The sequence below is a fragment of the Chinchilla lanigera genome, unplaced genomic scaffold (assembly GCF_000276665.1).
Source record: "Chinchilla lanigera isolate Chin_1 unplaced genomic scaffold, ChiLan1.0 scaffold00013, whole genome shotgun sequence".
In the NCBI taxonomy this organism is placed as follows: Eukaryota; Metazoa; Chordata; class Mammalia; order Rodentia; family Chinchillidae; genus Chinchilla; species Chinchilla lanigera.
The window spans coordinates 9,324,843-9,345,627 of NW_004955414.1; the positions used below are offsets into that span (position 1 = coordinate 9,324,843).

General features: G+C 38.7%; 1 protein-coding gene across 1 annotated transcript in view; it reads left to right on the forward strand.

The window, feature by feature from the left end:
- Positions 1-4,367: 4,367 nt before the first annotated feature.
- The window catches only part of Ccdc90b (coiled-coil domain containing 90B), a 20,666-nt gene continuing 4,248 nt past the window's right edge, over positions 4,368-20,785 (forward strand). The window contains exons 1-8 of the mRNA XM_005379796.2: positions 4,368-4,835; positions 11,701-11,820; positions 12,656-12,759; positions 16,648-16,749; positions 18,390-18,431; positions 18,515-18,586; positions 18,678-18,731; positions 19,852-19,966. Coding sequence (XP_005379853.1) covers positions 4,568-4,835; positions 11,701-11,820; positions 12,656-12,759; positions 16,648-16,749; positions 18,390-18,431; positions 18,515-18,586; positions 18,678-18,731; positions 19,852-19,966 — 877 coding nt within the window. The 5' untranslated portion in view covers positions 4,368-4,567. The remainder of the gene's footprint in view (positions 4,836-11,700; positions 11,821-12,655; positions 12,760-16,647; positions 16,750-18,389; positions 18,432-18,514; positions 18,587-18,677; positions 18,732-19,851; positions 19,967-20,785) is intronic.

Sequence of the window (20,785 nt, forward strand, 5' to 3'; positions counted from 1 at the left end):
AAAAAAAAAAAAAAAAAAAAAAAAAAAAAAGAACTGCTCTCAATTCTTTTCCACATACTCCCCCTAGTGGCAAGAGCTCCACTAAAACGAAAGAAGAAAATTAAATCTATAGAGTCTACAGGGGTCTGCTTCACAGTGCTTCATTCAGCTGCTTTAAAAACTACATTGGGATTCCTCTGTATCACCTCTTCTAAGACCAACAAATGTCAGAAGTCCAACATGCATCCTCTTTCTTGAAGCCACCTGAGTTACCATCACAATGCTGGTGGATTCTGCCTGTCTTATGCAGTTGCAAAAAACCTGGGTTCCTGGGCCCCTAGGCATCAGAAACAAGTATTGGGTTCTTGAGAGAATGTGGGCATTTCAAATGCCTAAAGAAACTGAGTCATCACTAGAGCTGAAACTGGAACCTCACCAAAGAAATGGCAAGTATCTTTGCCTTCAGGGGAAACTTATCAACTTAAAGTTGGATAAGCACTGCTTTTCTCCCACTCATTAGCAGTGGTTGTGTTAGTTACTTTTCTCATTGCTGAGACAAAATACCCAACACCCAAAGTTAAAGGAGAAAAGGTTTATTTCGGTTTATAGTTTGTAGAGGTTTCAGTCCAAAGTTGGCTGGCTCCAAGGCAGGGTGGCATGGCAGAGGGATACTGCAAAGAAGAAACAGTTCATGGTAGGCAGAAGGCAGCAAAACAGCAAATTGACTGCAACAGCAGACCAAGAGGCAAGCAGCAACAACAGCAACCCTCTTTTTGTCCTTATATTCTATCCAGGCTACCTGCCCGTTAGCACTCATACCCAGGGTGGGCTCAGAACTGTGTCAAACCAATCAGTGGACTAATTTAGTAATCACACACCCTTGACCCCAGCATCACACCTTTAATCCCATCATCACACACTCTAAATCCAGCCACCTCTGAAAAGCCCTACCTATGACCACATGAGGCTTTGGGGAGACATCTAGACACAAGCCATGACAGTAGTTTATCTTAAATTAACTGAAACTAGGAAAACAAGTAATGGTTTCCTATATGTGGTTCAAAAAATGATATATTTAAATTTTGGGCTCATACAGTTAAAAAAATACAAAAGTAGTCCTTCACGATGAAAAAACAAGGGTTCACTATCCTGGCTACAACACTGGCTCTGGGGTATGGATAAGAGGCTGCTTTCAGAGTGGCTGTATTTCTCATGGCAGTAACAGTGGAAGTCTCATAACAATGGAAAAAGAAGTAATTAATTTGCCTATACTAGATTTTTTTTTTTGAGACAGAATCTCACTATGCAGTTCAGACTAGCCTTGAACTCACTATGTAGCCCAGGTTGGTCTCAAATTTATGGCGATCTTCCTGCCTCAGCCTCCTGAATGCTGGAGTTATATGCCTATACTAGTAAATAGCAAACAGTTATTTTCTGGAAAGGAACTCAAACTGGCTTTTTCCCATTTTGACTAAAAAACTCAAAATCTTCTATGAGTGTACTGTATGAAATTCCTGGGCCTTTTTTTTTTTTTCCTGTCTTTTTTTTGAGGCAGGGTCTCTCTATGCAGTTCAGGCTGGCCTTGAGCTCACTTTGTAGCTCAAGCTGGTCTCGAACTCACAACGATTCTCCTGCTTCAGCCTCCTGAGTGCTGGGATTACAGGCGTGCACCACCACGCCTGGCCTCCTAGGCCTTTTTTACTGTTTTTTAAAAATTATTTGTCCTATCTCCCCGAATTCCATCCAATCTCCATATAACTCCTTTGCACCAGTCTACCAGGTTTTCTCACCAAACTAGGCCCATATTTTAAACATTCGCCATTCACTCAGCACGTACTTACCCAAGGATTGTTATGGGCCAGGTATTACATTAAGTGCTACAGACACAGCAGTAGGTGTTATAATGTAGATCTAGAATGTCCCCCAGAGCCTCTTGTGTTCAGGGGTGAGAGCTCTGGAGGGTGGCTGGATCATGGAGCACTGCACTCATCCATGGCGGAGCCACAGAATTCAGAGCTGAGAGTTCCATTAGGAGGTGGTGTTGGTGGAAAAAGGCAGCTACCCGGTCATGGCCGAAAAGGTATGTTTCCCTCCATGGCTTTCCCTTTCCCTCTCGGCTCCCTGACCACTAAGACGACCACTTTTCCTTTGCCAGATCCTTCCACCATGCCCTTTCTCCCTTAGAACAGCCAGCCATGGACTGAAACTGTGTGTCAGTATAAACCTCGTGTCCTTTAAATTGTGAGTGTTGAGTATTTTGTCCAAGTAATAGGAAAGTGACTAAGGCAGGTGTGGCCTCTATCATCATAGTGGATACAAATAACAAGCTCAGGGACATGGCAAAATTGGGTTGCTATAGGTGTCCATAACAACGGCACCAGTCTTCCTGTTGTATATGATGGGGGAGGGAACCAAACCACATGAAAGGATAGGCTAAGAGTAAAGCGGGTTCAAAACTGAGAAAGCATCGTATGCAAAGGGCATACATAATAAGGAACAAGGGGATTAGAAAAGTGTGCTTGCTTACTACAACCCTTTCTTCTGGACCTCTTGCCCTACAGTCTCTCCCTAATAGAAACGTTTAAAAATATGTGCAAATCCTATCACTGCTTGATAATTATGACAAAAGAGTGTCTCATCCTCAAACAAACTAAAGGATTATTTTTTAAACATTTACATAACACTAATATGTTAAGGTTTTGTGTGGAAGACTATTAGTATTTTTGTTTTATTTTCTCAGTTATAGTGCAAGTTCTTGGTGAGCAGAAATCTTTGCAATATTATATATCCTAACAGAAATCTTTGCACATCGAAAGTCAAAGAATACATACTTCTGTATTTTCCTGTCTCTAAAATTAAAGTCCAAGATAATGAATGACTGCATAATATTCCAACTTGGAACATTTCTCCAAGTTATTGAATCATTTTTAGAATAGTTAGGATATTTTCAATTTTTTTCAAGTAACATAATAATAACCATTTTTTTAAAATCTTAGGTACAGATGTGATTATTTTCAAACAGTGTTTTAGAAATAAAGCTCTGGCCATTCACCTTTTAGAGCTTCATATACATCAATAAATTGCTTTCTGCCCTTAGGCTGTAACTACTCGTTGGATCTTTCTTGCATATCTTTGTTTTCCTGAGAAACCACTTTGAGGATGCCAACGTGTATTGCAGCAGCCATTGATGATTTCCTACCAATCTGTCCATAACTCTGTAATGTTTGTATTGTTCCTGTGCCATTTTGTAAATGGATGTATGTTTGTTACTATGCGTTTTCAAAAACAACCACTGAGAATAGTCAATGATTATATGATTAATCACTCATGTATAGCTCTATTTGTTTTCCCTAGAGACCACTTTGGAGAAACCAAGCTACAGTATAACAACCATTGATAATTTCCTGCCATTTTTGCCTGTAACTCACTATTATTTATCTTTGTTTTCCCGAGACACTATCTTGAAGATGCCAATACGTAAAATAACAACCATTGATAATGTCTTACCACTTTGTCTGTAATTCGGTGAATCCCCCTATTGCTATCTTGTCCTTCTTTTACTCTTTAAAATAAAAAATAAATAAATAAATAAATTGCTTTCTGAACATGTACTAACATTTCTGCCAGGAGTGTGAGTACCCCTATCTAATTGCTTATTTGTTAACATCGACAATTATCATTTTTTAAAATTTGTAATAGGTAAAGATGGTACCCTTACGCTTTACTTCTTTGCCTCCGTTACATACCCCGACATTTAAAACACCCACTTACATTTCCTCACATGAATTGTCTCTTAAAGCACTTGCGAGGGCCAGGGATATAGCTCAGCGGCATAAGCGCCTGCCTGGCAAGGGCAAGGTCCTGAGTTTGATTCACGGTATCAAAAAATATAGATAGATAGATAGATAGATAGATAGATAGCACTTGCGGCAGAAGTCAAGTTTCGTCCCCTTTTAAAATGTCTCAGCACTTAGGCTAGGCGTGGTGGCGAACCACTGTAATTCGGGCACGGAGACAGGATCGCAGCGAGTTCGAGACCAGCCTGCGCTACAAAGTGAGATCAAGTTCAGCCTGAACTGTACAGGAAGACCCTGTCTCAAAAAGACAAAAAAACAAAGTCTCGGCGCTCAGAACGGCGCTTGTTACGTAGCTGATTCGCAAATTTTGAATACATATACGTAAAAATCCTAATTCAGTGACTAAAAACCTACCGATTTTGTGTACACTTTGGGATTTATATTAGAATCCCTTTACTCTGAAAAGTGGGACTTTTGGACCTCCACTGCAGCAGAGGGCGACGCAGCAGCAAGCGAAGCACAGGGCTTGGGCGGTTAGCTGTACTCTGCACTTCCGCCCTCCCAGAGTGCCCAGCGGCGCGGACTCAGGTCCCAGGTTACTGTGCGGCTAGAGGCAGACGCGTCGCCACAGATCCACGGCGCATTAGCACAGGCTTTCCCCGGGGAGCGTGTTTTTGGGCGGTTCCTCATGCCAGGAAACCTTCTCCTGGACCCCACCTCTCTGGGGCGGTAAAGATGTGCACCGGTTGGGAAGGGGCGGCGGGAGAGCGGTGCCGCTCTGAACCACGCTCATGAACACTGCCTGTGAAGAGGGAACTTGTCCGGAGCCGCTCGGGGTCTTGGGTCCGCCCGGAGACTACATTTCCCGGCATCCTCGCGGTAGCGGAACTACCTTACCCGAAAGCCTGAGCGAGCTGTCTCCCGCCTTCCGCTTCCTCCTGCCCATCGGAAAGGAGACCATGAGGCGTCGCTGGGCTTGGCCCCCTCTGCACTCCGCTGGCAGCCGGGGCCGCTGGGTTTCAACTCCGCGAGGGCGATTCTCGCCGGCCCTGCGGAGAGGTGAGGCGAAGCTTCCTGCCACCGGTGCCCGAGTGCTGTTAGGGAGACGATTCCGGTGGGTCGCGCTCTGGAGGCGAAGGCGCCACGCCCCCCTCCCCGCCGCGCCGCGGTTGACCCGCTGCCCGCCCTGGCCCTCCCTGGCCCGCCCTGGGGTCCGGCCGGGAGAGGTGCCTTCCTTTTAGCAGAGCGAGCCTCTGAGGGCCTGGACTTCGCTTCCGGCTTCTCCCCGAGCCCTTTTTACTCTGTCACGCGAGGCAGAAAGCTCATAGGTCTGCCAGAACCAAACGTTCCCAGTGTCTGTGGAGGAGCTCTGATTTTTTCTGTGGCCTGTTCAGATTTAGAGTGATACTTAGATTCTGGTCGGCAGCCCAGGCGCAGGATTCGCACCACGCATTTCAGGTCAGGGCGGCTTTACTCTGCATGTAATCCTCAGTCCTTTAATCACATAGTAACCTACACGTATTCAGTACCCAGACTGTCTCTCCCCCTTCACACTCTTCTTACTGTTTTGCTGATTGTTTCATTTTATTCACACCAATAGCGGGTGCAGTCAAGACTGCACTTACTGATCCTCCATTTGTAACATTACTGTTTAGCTGTCAGGATCACCTACAAGGGCTCAGTTACATATTTAGGTGTTTAGCACACATATACATTGTGATGCACTGTACAAAACCAGTAGCGTTTTATTTTGAGCATTTAGAAATCATCCAAATCTTAATTTATCCTTGCAAACTTTTAGAGATGTATTTTGTTAAAATATTCAAGTGAAAACATAAAATGGTTGGGCATGGTGGCTCACACTTGTAATCCCAGTACGTTGGAGGCTGAGGCAGGAGGATTGCCATGAGTTCAAGGCCAGCTTGAACTACATAGTGAGACCCAGTCTCAGAAAAAAAAAAAATTTTTTTTAGAGAATATATCATATTGGAAAATACATCACCATAAATATTTAATATTTTAAAATAATTGTTGAGTTCCATCTGAGTCTAATTAGTCGGGTGAAAACCTTAAGTCTCGCATGATGCAGTGTTTCTCTTCGCTGAACAAGGATTACTGTGTGCTGTTAGTTTAAACTTACCCAAGAACACCTGTAACCAAAGAATTTTTGACCTCTGGCCCATGGGGGGATCTTACTTATGAATGAGTCCCAATTCCTTTTTTGTTTGTTTGTTTTTTGTTTTTTATTTTAAAGAGTAAAAGAAGGATAACAATAAGGGTGGGGGGGCTTACCAAATTACAAAGTACCAGATAGTTTCTCAGGAAAACGAACAAATAATAGTGAGTTACAGACAAAAGAGGTAGGAGATTATCAATAGTTGTTGTACTATACTTTGGTATCTTCAAAGTGGCTTCTAAAAAACAACGTATTTAATAGTTAATTTTTTTTTTTTTAAATTTTGGTTTTTCTCCGGTACCAGGAATCGAACTCACAACCTTACGCTTGCCAGGCAGGTGCTGTGCCGCTGAGCTAAATCCCCAGCCCCACCAATTCCTTTTTTAAAGGTAAATGAGTAAAGACATAGGACAGTAGTGTGATTCTTTTTTCTAACTTTTGTGCACACTATTCCTAGCTTACTAGTTCTCAAACTTAGCAGAACACCAGAAACAGTGAAAGTTTTTAAAAATACAGGTTCTCAAGCCTTATCCTACAAGTACTGAGTTAGTCGGCAGGGGTGGAACTGAGGTATCTCTGTGTTAGTTTATTATTTAACTTACAAATCTTAGTAATTCTGATGCAACTAGCACAGCACATCAGTAGACTAATATGTGAAAGAATATATGTTGTAATGCCTCTTCAACTTCCAGACAAAAATAACCAGCCATGTCCTAAAGTGTTTCAGCTCTACAGTTAGCAGTAAATTAATATAAAACTTGCAAGTTAGATTTAATGAGACATTTGCTTACATGTTTTCAAAAATAAAACGCATCTTTTCCAGCAAAGTGCAGCACAGTGCAAGATAGGCCAGAGTTTGAATCCATGACACAGAATTACAGCTTTTAAGCTGGTTACGTCTTAAAACTTGGAGTTTGTTTCTCACTCTAAAGACACACACATATACACATAATAGGTGTGAAAGAATCAAAATATGTAACAGTGAAAGGAAAGGCTTGGGGCTTTACACAGATGTTTAAGTTCTGGAAACTTAAGGTATTGCGAACATATTTCACCTTGAGATGAAAACACTGATTCTGGCCAACTCGTCTCTTCCTTCTAATAGGCCCACAGATACTTAAATTCCAGTAAGTCAGACTGCTCAGGGCCGGTCAGGATAGTGAGTGTGACACCCAGAGAGGACTGAGCATAGCACCCCTCATCCTGCCAGAGAGCATATGAACACCTCCCAGTATTGTGAAGTATCACATGAGTACTTGAGGACATATGAGGAATAAATGTTCCCCATGTCCTAATGTATTCTCATCTCAGCCCATGGTACATAAAAAGTAAGGTGGGAATAGCAAAAGCATCCCATGCTTTTGGTGAATTTTGATCATTCTGTGTGTGCTACTTGGATAACTTTAAAATACAGCTTTATGGCTGGGCATGGTGGTGCACACTGGTAATCCTAGCACTCAGGAGGCTGAGGCAGGAGGATCACTTCAAGTTTGAGGCAACTTGAACTGAGAGAACTTTTTGTCTCTCAAAAAGAAAACAACCCAGCTTTGTAAAGAGCCACCCTTGCCAGGCATGACGGTGCACATCTGTCATCCTAGTAGTCAGGAGTCTGAAGCAGTTGGATCACATAAATTTGAGGCCAGCCTGAACTACATAACAAGACCCTGCCTCAAAAAAATGAAAAGCTACTTTTGACCCATTATTCTCCAAGAGGTGCAGATGTCTCTCCTTTATAATTCCTTATGGATATATACAATACATCAGATGCATCATAAAAAGTCAGACATAGTTCTACACACCTGTAATTTCTGCTGCTGTAGGTGCTGAGGCAGGAGGATCATTTGATACCAGGAGTCCAGCCTGGGCAACAGTGAGATCTCATTTCAAATGAATCAAAACTTTTTTTTATGACATGCATAATGCCAAACAATGCCTTTCATTCAACAATACAAGCATCTGGAATTGTACTAAGCATTAGTGATTGAGTGATGTGCAAGAACAGATGTCCCTACTGTTAATGACTGTGGTTAGCTAAAGAATCAAATATTAGGGCCAGGCGTGGTGGCACACGCCTGTAATCCCAGCACTCAAGAGGTTGAGGCAGGAGGATCATGGTGAGTTCAAGACCAGCCTGGGCTACAAAGTGAGCTCAAGGCCAGCCTAAACTGCATAGCAAGACCCTGCCTCAAAAAGAAGGAAAAAAAAAAAATCAAATATTAAATATTTTAGGTTTTTTGAGACATGGTCAGTTACTACTCACTCTACCATTGTACCATAAAAGTGGCCATAGGTAATCCATAAATAAATGAGCTGTGTTCCAATAAAACTAGGTGGCTTTCGTTTTGTTTTGTTTTGCTTTAACTAAACCTATTTAGAAAAAGGGGGTCGCCTGAAGGCAGTAGCTGAATGACACTAGTCTGTTAGGGAAGTTAAGAGGCACATGTGTACATCCTGAGGAATGTTGTGAAAGAACATGACACAGTACAGTAAAGCAGGAATTTGACCTAGAGTCTGGGCGAGCTGGACTGAACTATGGACAAATATGAGCAGACGAAGCTTTCTGAACAGGGGAGTGGGCAAAGGTCGCTGAGAAAGAAAAACATACAGTATTTGTGGAATTAAAATCAGCCCTTAAAAACAGAAGATCAGGGGCTGGGGATTTAGCTCAGCGGCAAAAGCGCCTGCCTGGCAAGCGCAAGGTCGTGGGTTCGGTTCCCGGTACCAGAGAAAAAAACAAAAAAAAATAAATAAATAAAAAAATAAAAACAGAAGATCAGATAATATAATGGTAAATAAGAGAAGCTGCACCCTACCAAGAATTGTTGAGAATATTAAGGTACTGTAGTAGAAAGCTGATCTTCGTGAGCTGTTCAGTGTTTATAAGTCAGGGGAATTGTTCTAATATACCTATGTATGAGACCGTAATACCTGAGACGAATCACTTAATTTAGCCTCAAGTTTTCCTCATACATAGAATTTTAAGGACTGAGTAAGAGGTGTGAAAACAGTAAAATGTTATCTTCTATTAGTGATTTTTCTGTAAACACCAAATAATGAACTGGCCGAGCATGGTGACATACACTGCCTGTAATCCCAGCTCTCGGGAGGCTGAGGCAGGAGAATCACTGCAAGTTCAAGGCCAGCCTCTGCTACAAAGTGAGTTAAAGGCCAGCCTGAACTGCAGAGTGAAACCATGTCTCAAAATGACAAAAAAGAAAAAAAAAAGAATCAGCTTCTAATCAGGAGTAGAAAACTAAAGACACCAAATCAGTACTCCTCATGTAATTGTTACTGCAACTCCTGGTGAAATCTGTACCTTTTTCCTCTTTTCTCTCTTACTTCAGGTCTGACCTTAACATACAGAGGCAAACCTTTTAACCCTTTTAGATGACACTTAAACCAAAACGAATGCTGACATTGTGCCAATATGTGCTTTAAAAGAAGTTATTCCACCTTTACAACTGCTTTCTGTAATCTCTTTAGAATTTTTTATTTTAATAAATTTTTACCTCTTATTATTTGAATTTAGAATTGATGTTCAGGTTATTTTTTAACATCTTTTTTCTGCTGAGTACTAATCTGTAAAATCAATGAGGACATCAGATATGTCTGGATTTGCTTGTTGTTTTATGTCCTCTGTCCAGCCTGACCTGGCGTTCCTTATTGTGTTGGCTGAAAAGATATCTAGGAAGGAATCACATTTGCCCTACAGAACACTAACAAAAAAGCAGTGCCTGAAGTTACAGCTATTCTTTTTCAAGTGTGTAAATATTCTAAGTGGCATAGGATAATGAGAGACAGTGGAGCATGATGGAAAGAAAATAAGCTTTGGAATCAAAAGAACCTAAGTCTGGGTCCTAAATCTGCCATTGGCTCTGTGACCTTAGTAGGTAAATCCCTTTACCTTACCTAAGTAACAGTTTTTTATCGAAAGTGTGTACCATCTTGCCTGCATTAGCATATAAACTATTTGATATAGTACCTTGTATTTGACAGTAATTATACTAATGGGAAGTTTTTTGGGTTTTGGGGGGGGGGTTTGGTTTTTTGGGGGTCTTTTCGAGATAAGGTCTCACTAGGCAGTTCAGGCTGGTCTTGAACTTGCAACAGTCCTCCTGCCTCAGCCTCCCAAGTGGTGGAATGACCGGCATGCACCACCACCACCGGCTGAAAGTTATTTAATACATTGTAAAGAATTTGTATATGTGACTGGCTGAAAGTTATTTAATACATTGTAAAGAATTTGTATATAGGTAGGTTCTCCCCCAAAGCAAGTATCTTACAATAAAATACATCAGCAGTATACAGAAAAGGACTATACCATGTCTAGGTTAAAAAATAGAAGTTCATTGCAACAAGAAGAGTTATTTCATAAATTACAAATATTTCCTGGGGCTTTTTGTACTGATAATGGTAAGTAGGACTTAAAATCAATTAATTGATTGACTCACTAATAAAAAAAAATGTGGGCCAGGGATATAGCCCAGTGGCATAAGCACCTGCCTGGCAAGCGCAAGGTCCTGAGTTTGATTCCTGGTACCAAAAAAATAAATGTGACTGAACATTGTGTTAAAGAGTTCTAGGTGCTAAGGAGTTTTTCTAGGTGCTGAAGATACAGTAATGAAAATCACAGTCAGACCAACACAGAGCTTATATTCTGGTTCAGAGAGACAAACAGCAAACAGGACAACTAGAGCTGAGAACTATGTAGGAAGTAAAGCACGTGGACAGGTGAGAGGTGGGGGTGTGGAAAGCTACTTTGGGTGAAAGTACAGGGTAAAACCTCCAAAGCTCTATGAGTTAGGCAGCTTCTGCTCTCCAGTAATTAGAGTTGAGAGTGAAATCCAAAGCATTTGCTATACATCATATTGTAAATTCAGGCCAACTTCCAAATACTGTACATTTTGCTGCTTCTAAATTATAATTAACACATATTAGTTGAACAGATTAATGGGTTTCACTGTGACATTTCCATGCACGCATATCTGGTGCTTAGATGGGGCCCCTTTTCAGTGCACCCCACCCTTCTCTCCTCCTGGTTCCCTCCCCTAGGAGCTCTGCTAGTTGGATTCTTTTAACATTTCTGAATAGTGAACAAAGAAAAGGAAACATTAAATATTTGCTGTGTACAGAGCAGTATCTGCGACTTTTCAGATAAAATTGGGGCTCAAAGGAGTGAATTTGTGCAAGATTACAGAACTAAGAAGAGCTGGAACTGCATATAAATGGGAAAAATGCTTTAGAACCCAAAGTATGACACCTCTATTAGTTTTTTTTTTTTTAGATTTTTTTTTATTTTAAAGAGTAAAAGAAGGGTAACAGTAATAGGGGGGCTTACTGAATTACAGACAAAGTGGTAGGAAATGATCAATGGTTGTTGTTTTACATATTGTTATCTACAAGATAGTTTCTTAGGAAAACAAATAGATAATAGTTACACACAAAAGAGGTAGGAGATTATCAATGGTGATTGTACTATGGTATCTTTAAAGTGGTTTCTAAAGAAAATAAATTGAGCTATACATGAGTGATCAATTGAATATTCATTGACTTCTCTATGGTGGTTGTAGGAAACACATAGTAATAAACATACATCCATTTACAAAATAGCATAGGAACAATACAAACATTACAGAGTTATGGACAGATTAGTAGGAAAATATCAATGGCTGCTGTAATACATGGTGGTATCTTCAAAGTCTATTAGTTATTACAAGAAAAAAAGCCAACATCTTTTTTTCCTTTCAGATTTCTTGACCACTACAAGCAAGGAAGGATATGATAGGAGGCCAGTGGACATAACACCTTTAGAACAAAGGAAATTAACTTTTGATACCCATGCCCTGGTTCGGGATTTAGAAACTCATGGTAAGAAAAATGAGTACTGTTTCTTAAAAGAAGAAAATCAACTGCACTCATAATACCCAGTCAAGACAATACTGCTACTGTGAACAATTAAGGAGTAACTATTTCAATAGCTGTGCCATCCATACAGTGGAACATTTCATAGTCCTTAAAAATGGTTTGCTTAAAGAATATGAGAAATGCTCAAGATATGTTAATGAAGAAGCATTGTATAAAATTATATGTGCAGAACGATTCCCATTAAGTAAAAAGAAAAACTCATTCCTAGGCTGATGAGAAACTCTGAATGGAAGTACAGATGTTCAAGAATTTAAAACACGAAAGAATAAGCACAAAAAATTACCAGATACCCAATGATAACTTGTGATATCGCAGGAATAGGAATGTTGATTCATCAAACAATGGTAATTAGAGACATATACATGAAATTAGTGTGTAATAAGGCATTAGAAATTGGGGAAACTTAAAAAGACAAAAAAAATAAGATGACAGAGTAATTTTAAAGAGTAGTCTAGTGTTACCTGGTTTTTTTGTTTAGTTTTGGTCTTTTGGAGACAGGGTCTCGCTATACAGTTCAGGCTGGCCTTGAGCTCACTTTGTAGCCCAGGCTGGTCTTGAACTCACAATGATCCTCCTGCTTCAGCCTCCTGAGTGCTGGTATTACAGGCATGCGCCACCACGCCTGGCTTATCTGTCAATTTTTAATGTTACTGTCTTTTTTAAACAATATAACCACCACATGTCCAGGAAAGTGCTAAGTTATTCTAGCTATCTATTCTAAGAAGGATGCGCAATGTTTTATATTTTTAAAATATAAATATTTATTTGTGGCCTATAGGATTTGACAAACCACAAGCAGAAACAATTGTATCAGCATTAACCACTTTATCAAATGTCAGCCTGGATACTATCTATAAGGAGATGGTCACTCAAGCACAACAGGTAATACATTCATGTTTTTCACTTCTGACAGTTTTATTAGATGTTCTTTTTCAAGGAAGGGGAATGAAAAGAAAAAGCAGTAGTTTTATGTAAAGGCTAACCAAATAAGCTAACTAAACGACTGGAATAATTCATGTCCATTGTGAAATAACTAAGAATCTATTTTCTTCCTATGTTTATTTTAATTTTTCAAATTTAGGTTTCCTCATATAAACATCCCAAAGCATAGGGCTGGGGATTTGGTTCAGCAGCACAGCGCCTGCCTGGCAAGCACAAGATCGTGAGTTCAATTCCTGGTACTGGAAGAAAAACAAAAACAAAAATCTCAAAGCATAAAAGAAAAATTAGGATTCCTTACATAAAGGAAGAAAAAGGAAAAGCAAAAAAAGGAAAGACCTTTAGTAAAGTCAATATCTACAGAAATTTACAAATTAGAATAGTCTTTGCTGGGCGTGGTGGCGCACGAATGTAATCCCAGCACTAGGGAAGCTGTGGCAGGAGGATCATTGCTAGTTCGAGACCAGCCTGGGCTACACAGTGCGCTCAAGGCCAACCTGAACTGCATAGTGAGACCCTGTCTCAAAAAAAAAATTGAATAGGCTTAGTAAGATTATGGTCATAGAACAGAATTTTGCCATAGCTTTCATTGTATGAGGTAAGCATATTTTGAGTCTTGAGAGAGTGGCAGATTGTTACTGAAATGACTTTTTCTCCCTGGAAAATTCACCACAGTTGAAGAGCTAACCTTTCTTTATGATACATTTTACTGCTGTCTTGTGTGTGTCGTGGTTCATGGTTGGAGAGAACTAAGCAATTGCTTGGCTAAGATGTTTTAACTTGATTGGATATATAAATTCTTTTTTTTTTTTTTTTTGGATACATAAATTCTTAAAGTCAATTAATACTGTCTATGAAGAAGATGTAAGAGGCATAGTGCTGGGTAATTTTCATATATTGTGTAAGCTAACAGCTTTGAAAAGTAGGCAGATTTCTAGTTTGCCACTGAAGATACGCTGAGAGGGGCGTGGTAATTTGCAAGCATTTTCACATTGTGGTGATATGGACAAAAAGGAGTAATTTTATATAAAGGATAAGAGAATAAGCTAAACTTGACTGGAATAATTCATATCTGTTGTGAAGTAACTGCTTAAGAATCTGTTTTCTTTCTGTGCTTGTTTTTATTTTTATTTTTCAAATTTAGGTTTCCTCATAAATATTTCAAAGCATAAAAGATAAATTAGGATTCCTTACATAAAACTAGAATCTGTTGTATAAAATGTCATCACTTTAAGCATCAAAAGCTTTTAAAAATAGTTAAAAGATGCTGGGCGTGGTGGCGCACGCCTGTAATCCCAGCACTCAGGAGCCTGAGGCAGGAGGATCACCGCAAGTTCAAGGCCAGCCTGGGCTACAAAGTGAGTTCAAGGCCAGCCTGAACTGATAGTGAAACACTGTCTCAAAAAAAAAAAAAAAAAAAAAAAAATTAGAGATTTTCTCTAATTAGACTTTTTTTTTTTTTTTTTTTTTTTTTTCCCAGTACCGGGAATCGAACTCGCAACCTTGCGCTTGCCAGGCAAGCACTGTGCCGCTGAGCTAAAGCCCCAGCCCTTCTAATTAGACATTTTGATTTAAACATTCATCCCCTACATTTAACTTAGCTTTAAATTTGTGTATATATCATTTTAGCTTACTTTATTCAGTCATATTAGACAAGTAAATCCACTAAAGAAAAAAAAGCAAGACATTTAATTAATTCTCCCAAAGCTCTGATCTAGCCTAAAATAATTACATGGAGCTACTGACATGTTCAGTAATTTAAAGTTTTAAGCTTTTCTGCAGTATAGGCAGGTATTAAAACTGTGATTTGAGGAATTTTCATGCTGCCGTGACTTTAATTCTTTATGTAAAATGTAGGTTTAGATACAGGATATTACTATTAAACTCTCAGCTTCTTTTTTTCATTACTAGTACATGAGGTTAAATTCCCATTCCATCCTTGGTCCTAACTCCATTACCAGTTCCACCTCACACCGGGTATAGTGGCACATGCCTGTAATCCCAGCACTTGGGCGGCAGGAAGATTGTCGTGAGTCCTCGGCTACATAGTAAGTTCAAGGACAGCCTGAATTACAGAGTGAGACCCTATCTCAAAAACAAAACAAAACAAATTAGTCCCACCTCTAGGATAGACAGATAGACTAAGGCACAAAGACATCTTGAAGGACGGAGCTGAGGTGCAGGACCATCAGGAAAACAAGCTACCTACTTGAACACTTTAGAAAGGGCCAAACTCTGCTCAATCTCTGACAGCTCCAAAGAAGCTACAATAAGCATTAGAAATTTTTAAAACATTAAAAAATATTCTAACATCAGACTTACAGTAAGTTTCACTGCCTAATGATTATATCTTTGCATTTAAAGCTTTTGAAGATAAGACACCTGTGTTGTATTATAGGCTTTTTTGACTTACAAGCTGTACTTAAAAAAATTAAGTTTTTGTTTTTTTTTTAAAAAAAAGGCTCCTAAGTCAGGCCTAGTGACACAAGCCTGTAATGCCGGCACTCTATGAGGGTGGAGCAGGAGGATCACAAGTTTGAGCATATCCTAGAAAACTTAAAAAACAAAAAAGAAAATATTGAGAATGTAGCTCAATGAAAAGGCCTGTGTTCAAGGTTCCATATGCAGTATCAACACACACACACACACACACACACACACACACACAAAAGGCATTAGAGCCATAATGAAAGTACAGTCTCTTACTCTCAGGTTCAGAGGCTCAGTCTCCACAAGAAATCTGTAATAACATTTGCAGCTCTTTCCTACATAGTCTGAGGAACAAAAATATGTAATTTCATATAGAATTCCTTTATAATGATACTTGGGGGGGAACCAAACTGATAGTCCCTAGAGGCCACATTTATGTGACTTCTCAGCTAATTCTCATAAATACGCCATGTACACCTGGAACAAAGAAGTTGAACCCACCTCAGTAATATATGAGGGTTACGGAAAGCATAAACATCGGGGATGTCTGCTACACACAGTTAAAAACATTTATCATTATGGTAGGGTTAGTGTTACGTCAAAACTTCCCTGCATCAAAATTTTGGAATCAGACTGTTCTGCTTCAGCTGTTAGCTTCCCAAATCCATCATTAATAATAGCTAACAGTTACTGGCTACTGATCCTGTGAGGAAAAACTGTTTTAAGCATTATATGTACATTACCTCATTTAATGTTCAAAACAGTTCTGTAAAGTGTAGGTATTGTTATTGATTACACTTTACAAATGACGAGACCAAAGAATTTATATAACTTGTCCAAAGTCTCTCAGCAGGTAGCAGAGTTTACATTCAGATCCAGACAGCCTAACTCCACAACTCACACTTTTCATCTCTGCATTATAAGAATGTCTCACCTGACAGTTGTTTTGGAGGATGTGCATTCCAGTCCTTTTGAAGCTCAAAAAATGGTTCTAGCCTGTTACTTATTACTGTTGAGGAACTCTTGGGGTCTAAATAAACATTTTATTTGGATTTTTTCCAAAAGACCTAGACTTTTATTTCTCTTCTTACAGAAAAATACTTTTTATTAATTGAATCTCATTTTTATTTTGATATTTCATCTATGTAAGTTTCATTTTTTTTTTACTTCAAGCAAAATTATATTTTGTAGTATCTTTTTTTCTATTCCAATCATATTTCATTGGTACATTTTAGATATACATAATGATCACATTCATCATAAAGAGTTTGTACCTGTACATGATATAACTTGTTTTTCCCCCCTTATAGTGTCTTGACATTTTCAGTTTTATGAAAAAAAAAATCCCACAAATAAAAAGGTGGCATTATTATAAATCACAGATTGATTTTTATTTTCTAGGAAATAACAGTTCAACAGCTAATGGCTCATTTGGATTCTATCAGGAAAGATATGGTCATCCTCGAAAAAAGTGAATTTGCAAATCTGAGAGCAGAGAATGAGGTGATATGTTTTAATTTATTACTAATAATTGATCTTACAAGTATGCTACTTGGTAAATAAGTTAGTAAGACCAAATAACTTCATGTAGTTATTAATAAAACAAGTATTCAGATTAAAAAGATAGTGTAATGATGCCTTTTTTTTTTTTTTTTTTGTCTTTTTGAGACAGGTTCTCGCTATGCAGTTCAGGCTGACTGAGCTCCCAGGCTGGTCTTGAACTCACAAAGATCCTTCTGCCTCAGCCTCTCAAGTGCTGGGGTTACAGGTGTGCACCACCATGCCCAGCTATTATATCTAATTTTTATGTGTAAATCAGTTTGTTATATAGTGAAGAATAAGTTATATTTTACAATGTAAAAATCACACAAAAAGAAAAATCTTTGAGCTCTATGTAGTATGTAAAATTTATATTGTAATCCAAGCATGATGGTATATACCTATAAGCTCAGCAGTCGGGGGACTAACACCAAATACCATGCAACTTAGGTATTTGGCAAGATCTTGTCTCAAAATAAAAAATTTTAAAAAGTTAGGGATGAGTGTAGCTCAGTGCCAAACCTTGGGTTCAATCCCCAGCATGGCAAAAAAAAAAAAAATTCTATAGCTAATCATATATAATGTTTGTGAAGCTGAAAGTAATGGGTTGCTCATTGTGTTTGAGCCTGTACTAATTATATTTGTCATTTAAGATAAAAATGTGTAGCCAGGCATGGTGGTGCACGCCCGTAATCTCAGCACTTGGGAGGCTGAGGCAAGAGGATCTTTGTGAGTTCAAGACCAGCCTGGGCTACAAAGTGAGCTCAAGGCCAGCCTAAACTGCATAGCAAGACCCTGTCTCAAAAAGACCAAAAAAAAAAAAAAATGTGTATCTGGGGCTGGGGATTTAGTTCAGCGACACAGCACCTGCCTGGCAAGCACAAGGTTGTGAGTTTGATTCCTGGTACCAGAAAAAAAAACCAAAAAACAAAAAACAAAAAGTGTATCTGTAATTAAACTAGAAATTTAAGATAATGTTATTCACATAAATATAGCTTAAATTTTTTTTTGTTTTGTTTGTTTTTCTTCTGGTACCAGAAATCGAACTCACAACCTTGCACTTGCCAGCAGGCGCTCTGCCGCTGTGCTAAATCCCCAGCCCCTAGCTTAAATATTTTTAAATTCAAAAAATCCAATCATTTTTAAAGACTAACAAAACAAATATGTTATCTAATGTTTTCTTCATAAGAATTATTTTCTGAATTTGATGGCCTATTCCTTTAGCTATTTCTCTATTAGATTCTGTACTAGAAATCCTTAAAGGTTCAAACTGTGCTAATATTTAAGGTTTTTAAAATAAATCATAGGGAAGCTGGGTGTGGTGGCACACACCTATAGTCCTAGCACTTGGGAGGCTATGGCAGGAGGATTGCTTGGAGTTCAAGGCCAGCCTGAACTACATAGCGAGACCTTGTCTCAAAAAGACAAAAAATCAGTCAATCAATCAATCAGTCAATCATAGGGGCCAAGGATATAGCTCAGTGCACAGGTGCCTGCCTAGGAAGCACCAGGTCCTGAGTTCGATTCCTGGTACAAAAAAAAAAAAAGAAATCATAATAGACATTTTTTGTTTGTTAATTGCATGTAATCTTTCTTATACCTAGAAAATGAAAATTGAGTTAGATCAAGTGAAACAACAACTGATAGTAAGTAAAATTTTTCTGCTTACTAACTTCAGAACATTTCATATGATATGATCACTTAAAATTTTCCTCATTTTTTTTTAAAGCATGAAACCAGCCGAATCAGAGCAGATAATAAACTGGACATCAACCTCGAAAGAAGCAGAGTAACAGATTTGGTAACGTGCTTCTTAAATGTGCTTTCTTGGTTACTTGCTTTTTGATTGTTTTTGATCTTTTTTCAACCTCCTGCTGCTCTATATTCTTTAGTTTACAGATCAAGAAAAGCAACTTATGGAAGCAACCACAGAGTTTACCAGAAAGGTAAGATAGCATGTAGAATTTCTCTTCTGTTCAGGCTTGTGTAACTGCTTTTATGTGTATCAGTTTGTAAGTCTGAATTTTTAAAAGTCCAGTAGAATCCATGCTTTCCTTTCAATTAATATACTTGGCCAGCACTTCTGGGAAGCTGCCCCCATGTAGATGGTTATACATGAGCCATGGTCCTTGGAAAAGAATCAAGCCTCCCACATAGCATACTTTTTAAAACTGTTTTTACATGGTAATTATTTTTGAAAGAACAGCTGGGCATAGTGGCGCACGCCTGTAACCCCACCACTTGGGAGGCTGAAGCAGGAAGATCCTTGTGGAGTTTAAGACCAGCCTGGGCTATAAACTGAGCTCAAGGCCACCTTGAACTGCATAGCAACAGCCTGTCTCAAAAAGACCACAAAAATTTTTTTTGAACAAATAAATAAATAAAAGCCATTTGGCTTTTAAATAGCTTGCTTAGTATTTAATGAAGGAGAAGATCATGTTTATCATACTACAGGTCCTGTTCTCTTCTCTTCTTGGCCGGAGAAATGAGGTAAATGAGGGACTCAGCAGATTTTTCACAACTGATATCTTTGCTCCAACTCCTATACATTCAGTGTTATCCATCGGGTACATCTGCCAGCTCCTTTCATTACAGTTCATAAACTGTTTGATTTTTTTTCTTTCACAGAATATATCTAAAGTTTAACCATAACATTCTAAGGAACTTACAAACACAAAGTGATAGTTCTGGAATTATAAAAAATTTTTCTTCTTAATTTTTTCATCTTATTTATTTGGGTCTCAAATATCTTACAAGACTTAGTAGAATATACCCAGTATGTGATTATCCTAAGAAATTACCTCCAAATATGAAAATTGGAAGTCTGCAATTTGTCAGTTTGCAAAGTTCATTTAGTATTTTTTAATACTATTATGCTTTTACTGTTTTTCTCCAATTAAAACTTTTGAAATGTGCCGTTAGTCTACAGCCATACCACCCTGAACACGCAAAATCTCATCTGAAATGTGCAGTTAGCACTTAAGTGAGCGTTTCTGTTGAAAATGTTATAGACCACAATACAGAGGAAAAAAATTTTGTCCTCATATTTATTCTTATTTACTACAGGACACCCAAACCAAAAGTGTTATTTCAGAAACCAGTAATAAAATTGACACTGAAATTGCTTCCTTAAAAACGCTGATGGAGTCTAACAAACTTGAGACAATTCGTTATCTTGCAGGTAAGACTATCAAAGCAAGGAATGCTGTCATTTGATTTTCAGACTTGTGATTTCCTGCCTCTCAAGTTAACCATGCAGATACAGGGGGGAGAAAAGGAGCTCTCACAATGTTCCTTTATTTTGTCCCTGTATTACCTGGAAAAAGCTCCAGTCTCAAGATATAAAATTTACCAGTCAACTCTGCAACTAGGAAAAAGCATATGGCTATCAGAGAAATATATGAACCTTTCTATAAAATGATGCAAGAATAAACTAGGTATTCCACAATGAAAACCAAATTCAGTACTGGAGATTGAACTGAGAGCCTTATACAAGCTAGGCAGGTGCTCTACCACTGAGATATATCCCCAGTCCTTGTTTTCATTTTGCGACACAGTCTTGCTAAGCTGTAAACCTGGACTTGAACTTGGACTCCTCCTGCCTCAACTTACTTAGTACCTGCGATTATGGGCAGGCACTACCACACCCAGCAAAAGGGGTTTGCTTTTTACTGCTTATGCACCTCTCTAAGGATTTAAATGATGTAAAGGAGAAAAGTCACTAAACCACAGTAAGTAGAGGTTAGTGGGAAATAATCCCTCACCTTGCATCAACTGACTGAGCACGGATACTACTGCAAAATTAGATTTGTCACATTGAGCTCCCCTATTACCATCTGACCTCAAAATTATATGCACCCAATGAGTTAAGAATGCAGTAGTCAAGTGGCATTTATCTTCTTTTTATAAAATATATTTAATATAAATCAAAAGCAGAAAAAGTAAAAGCCTTCCAAATCTCCTCCCCATGTATATTTACTAAAATACAATCTTTTCTTCT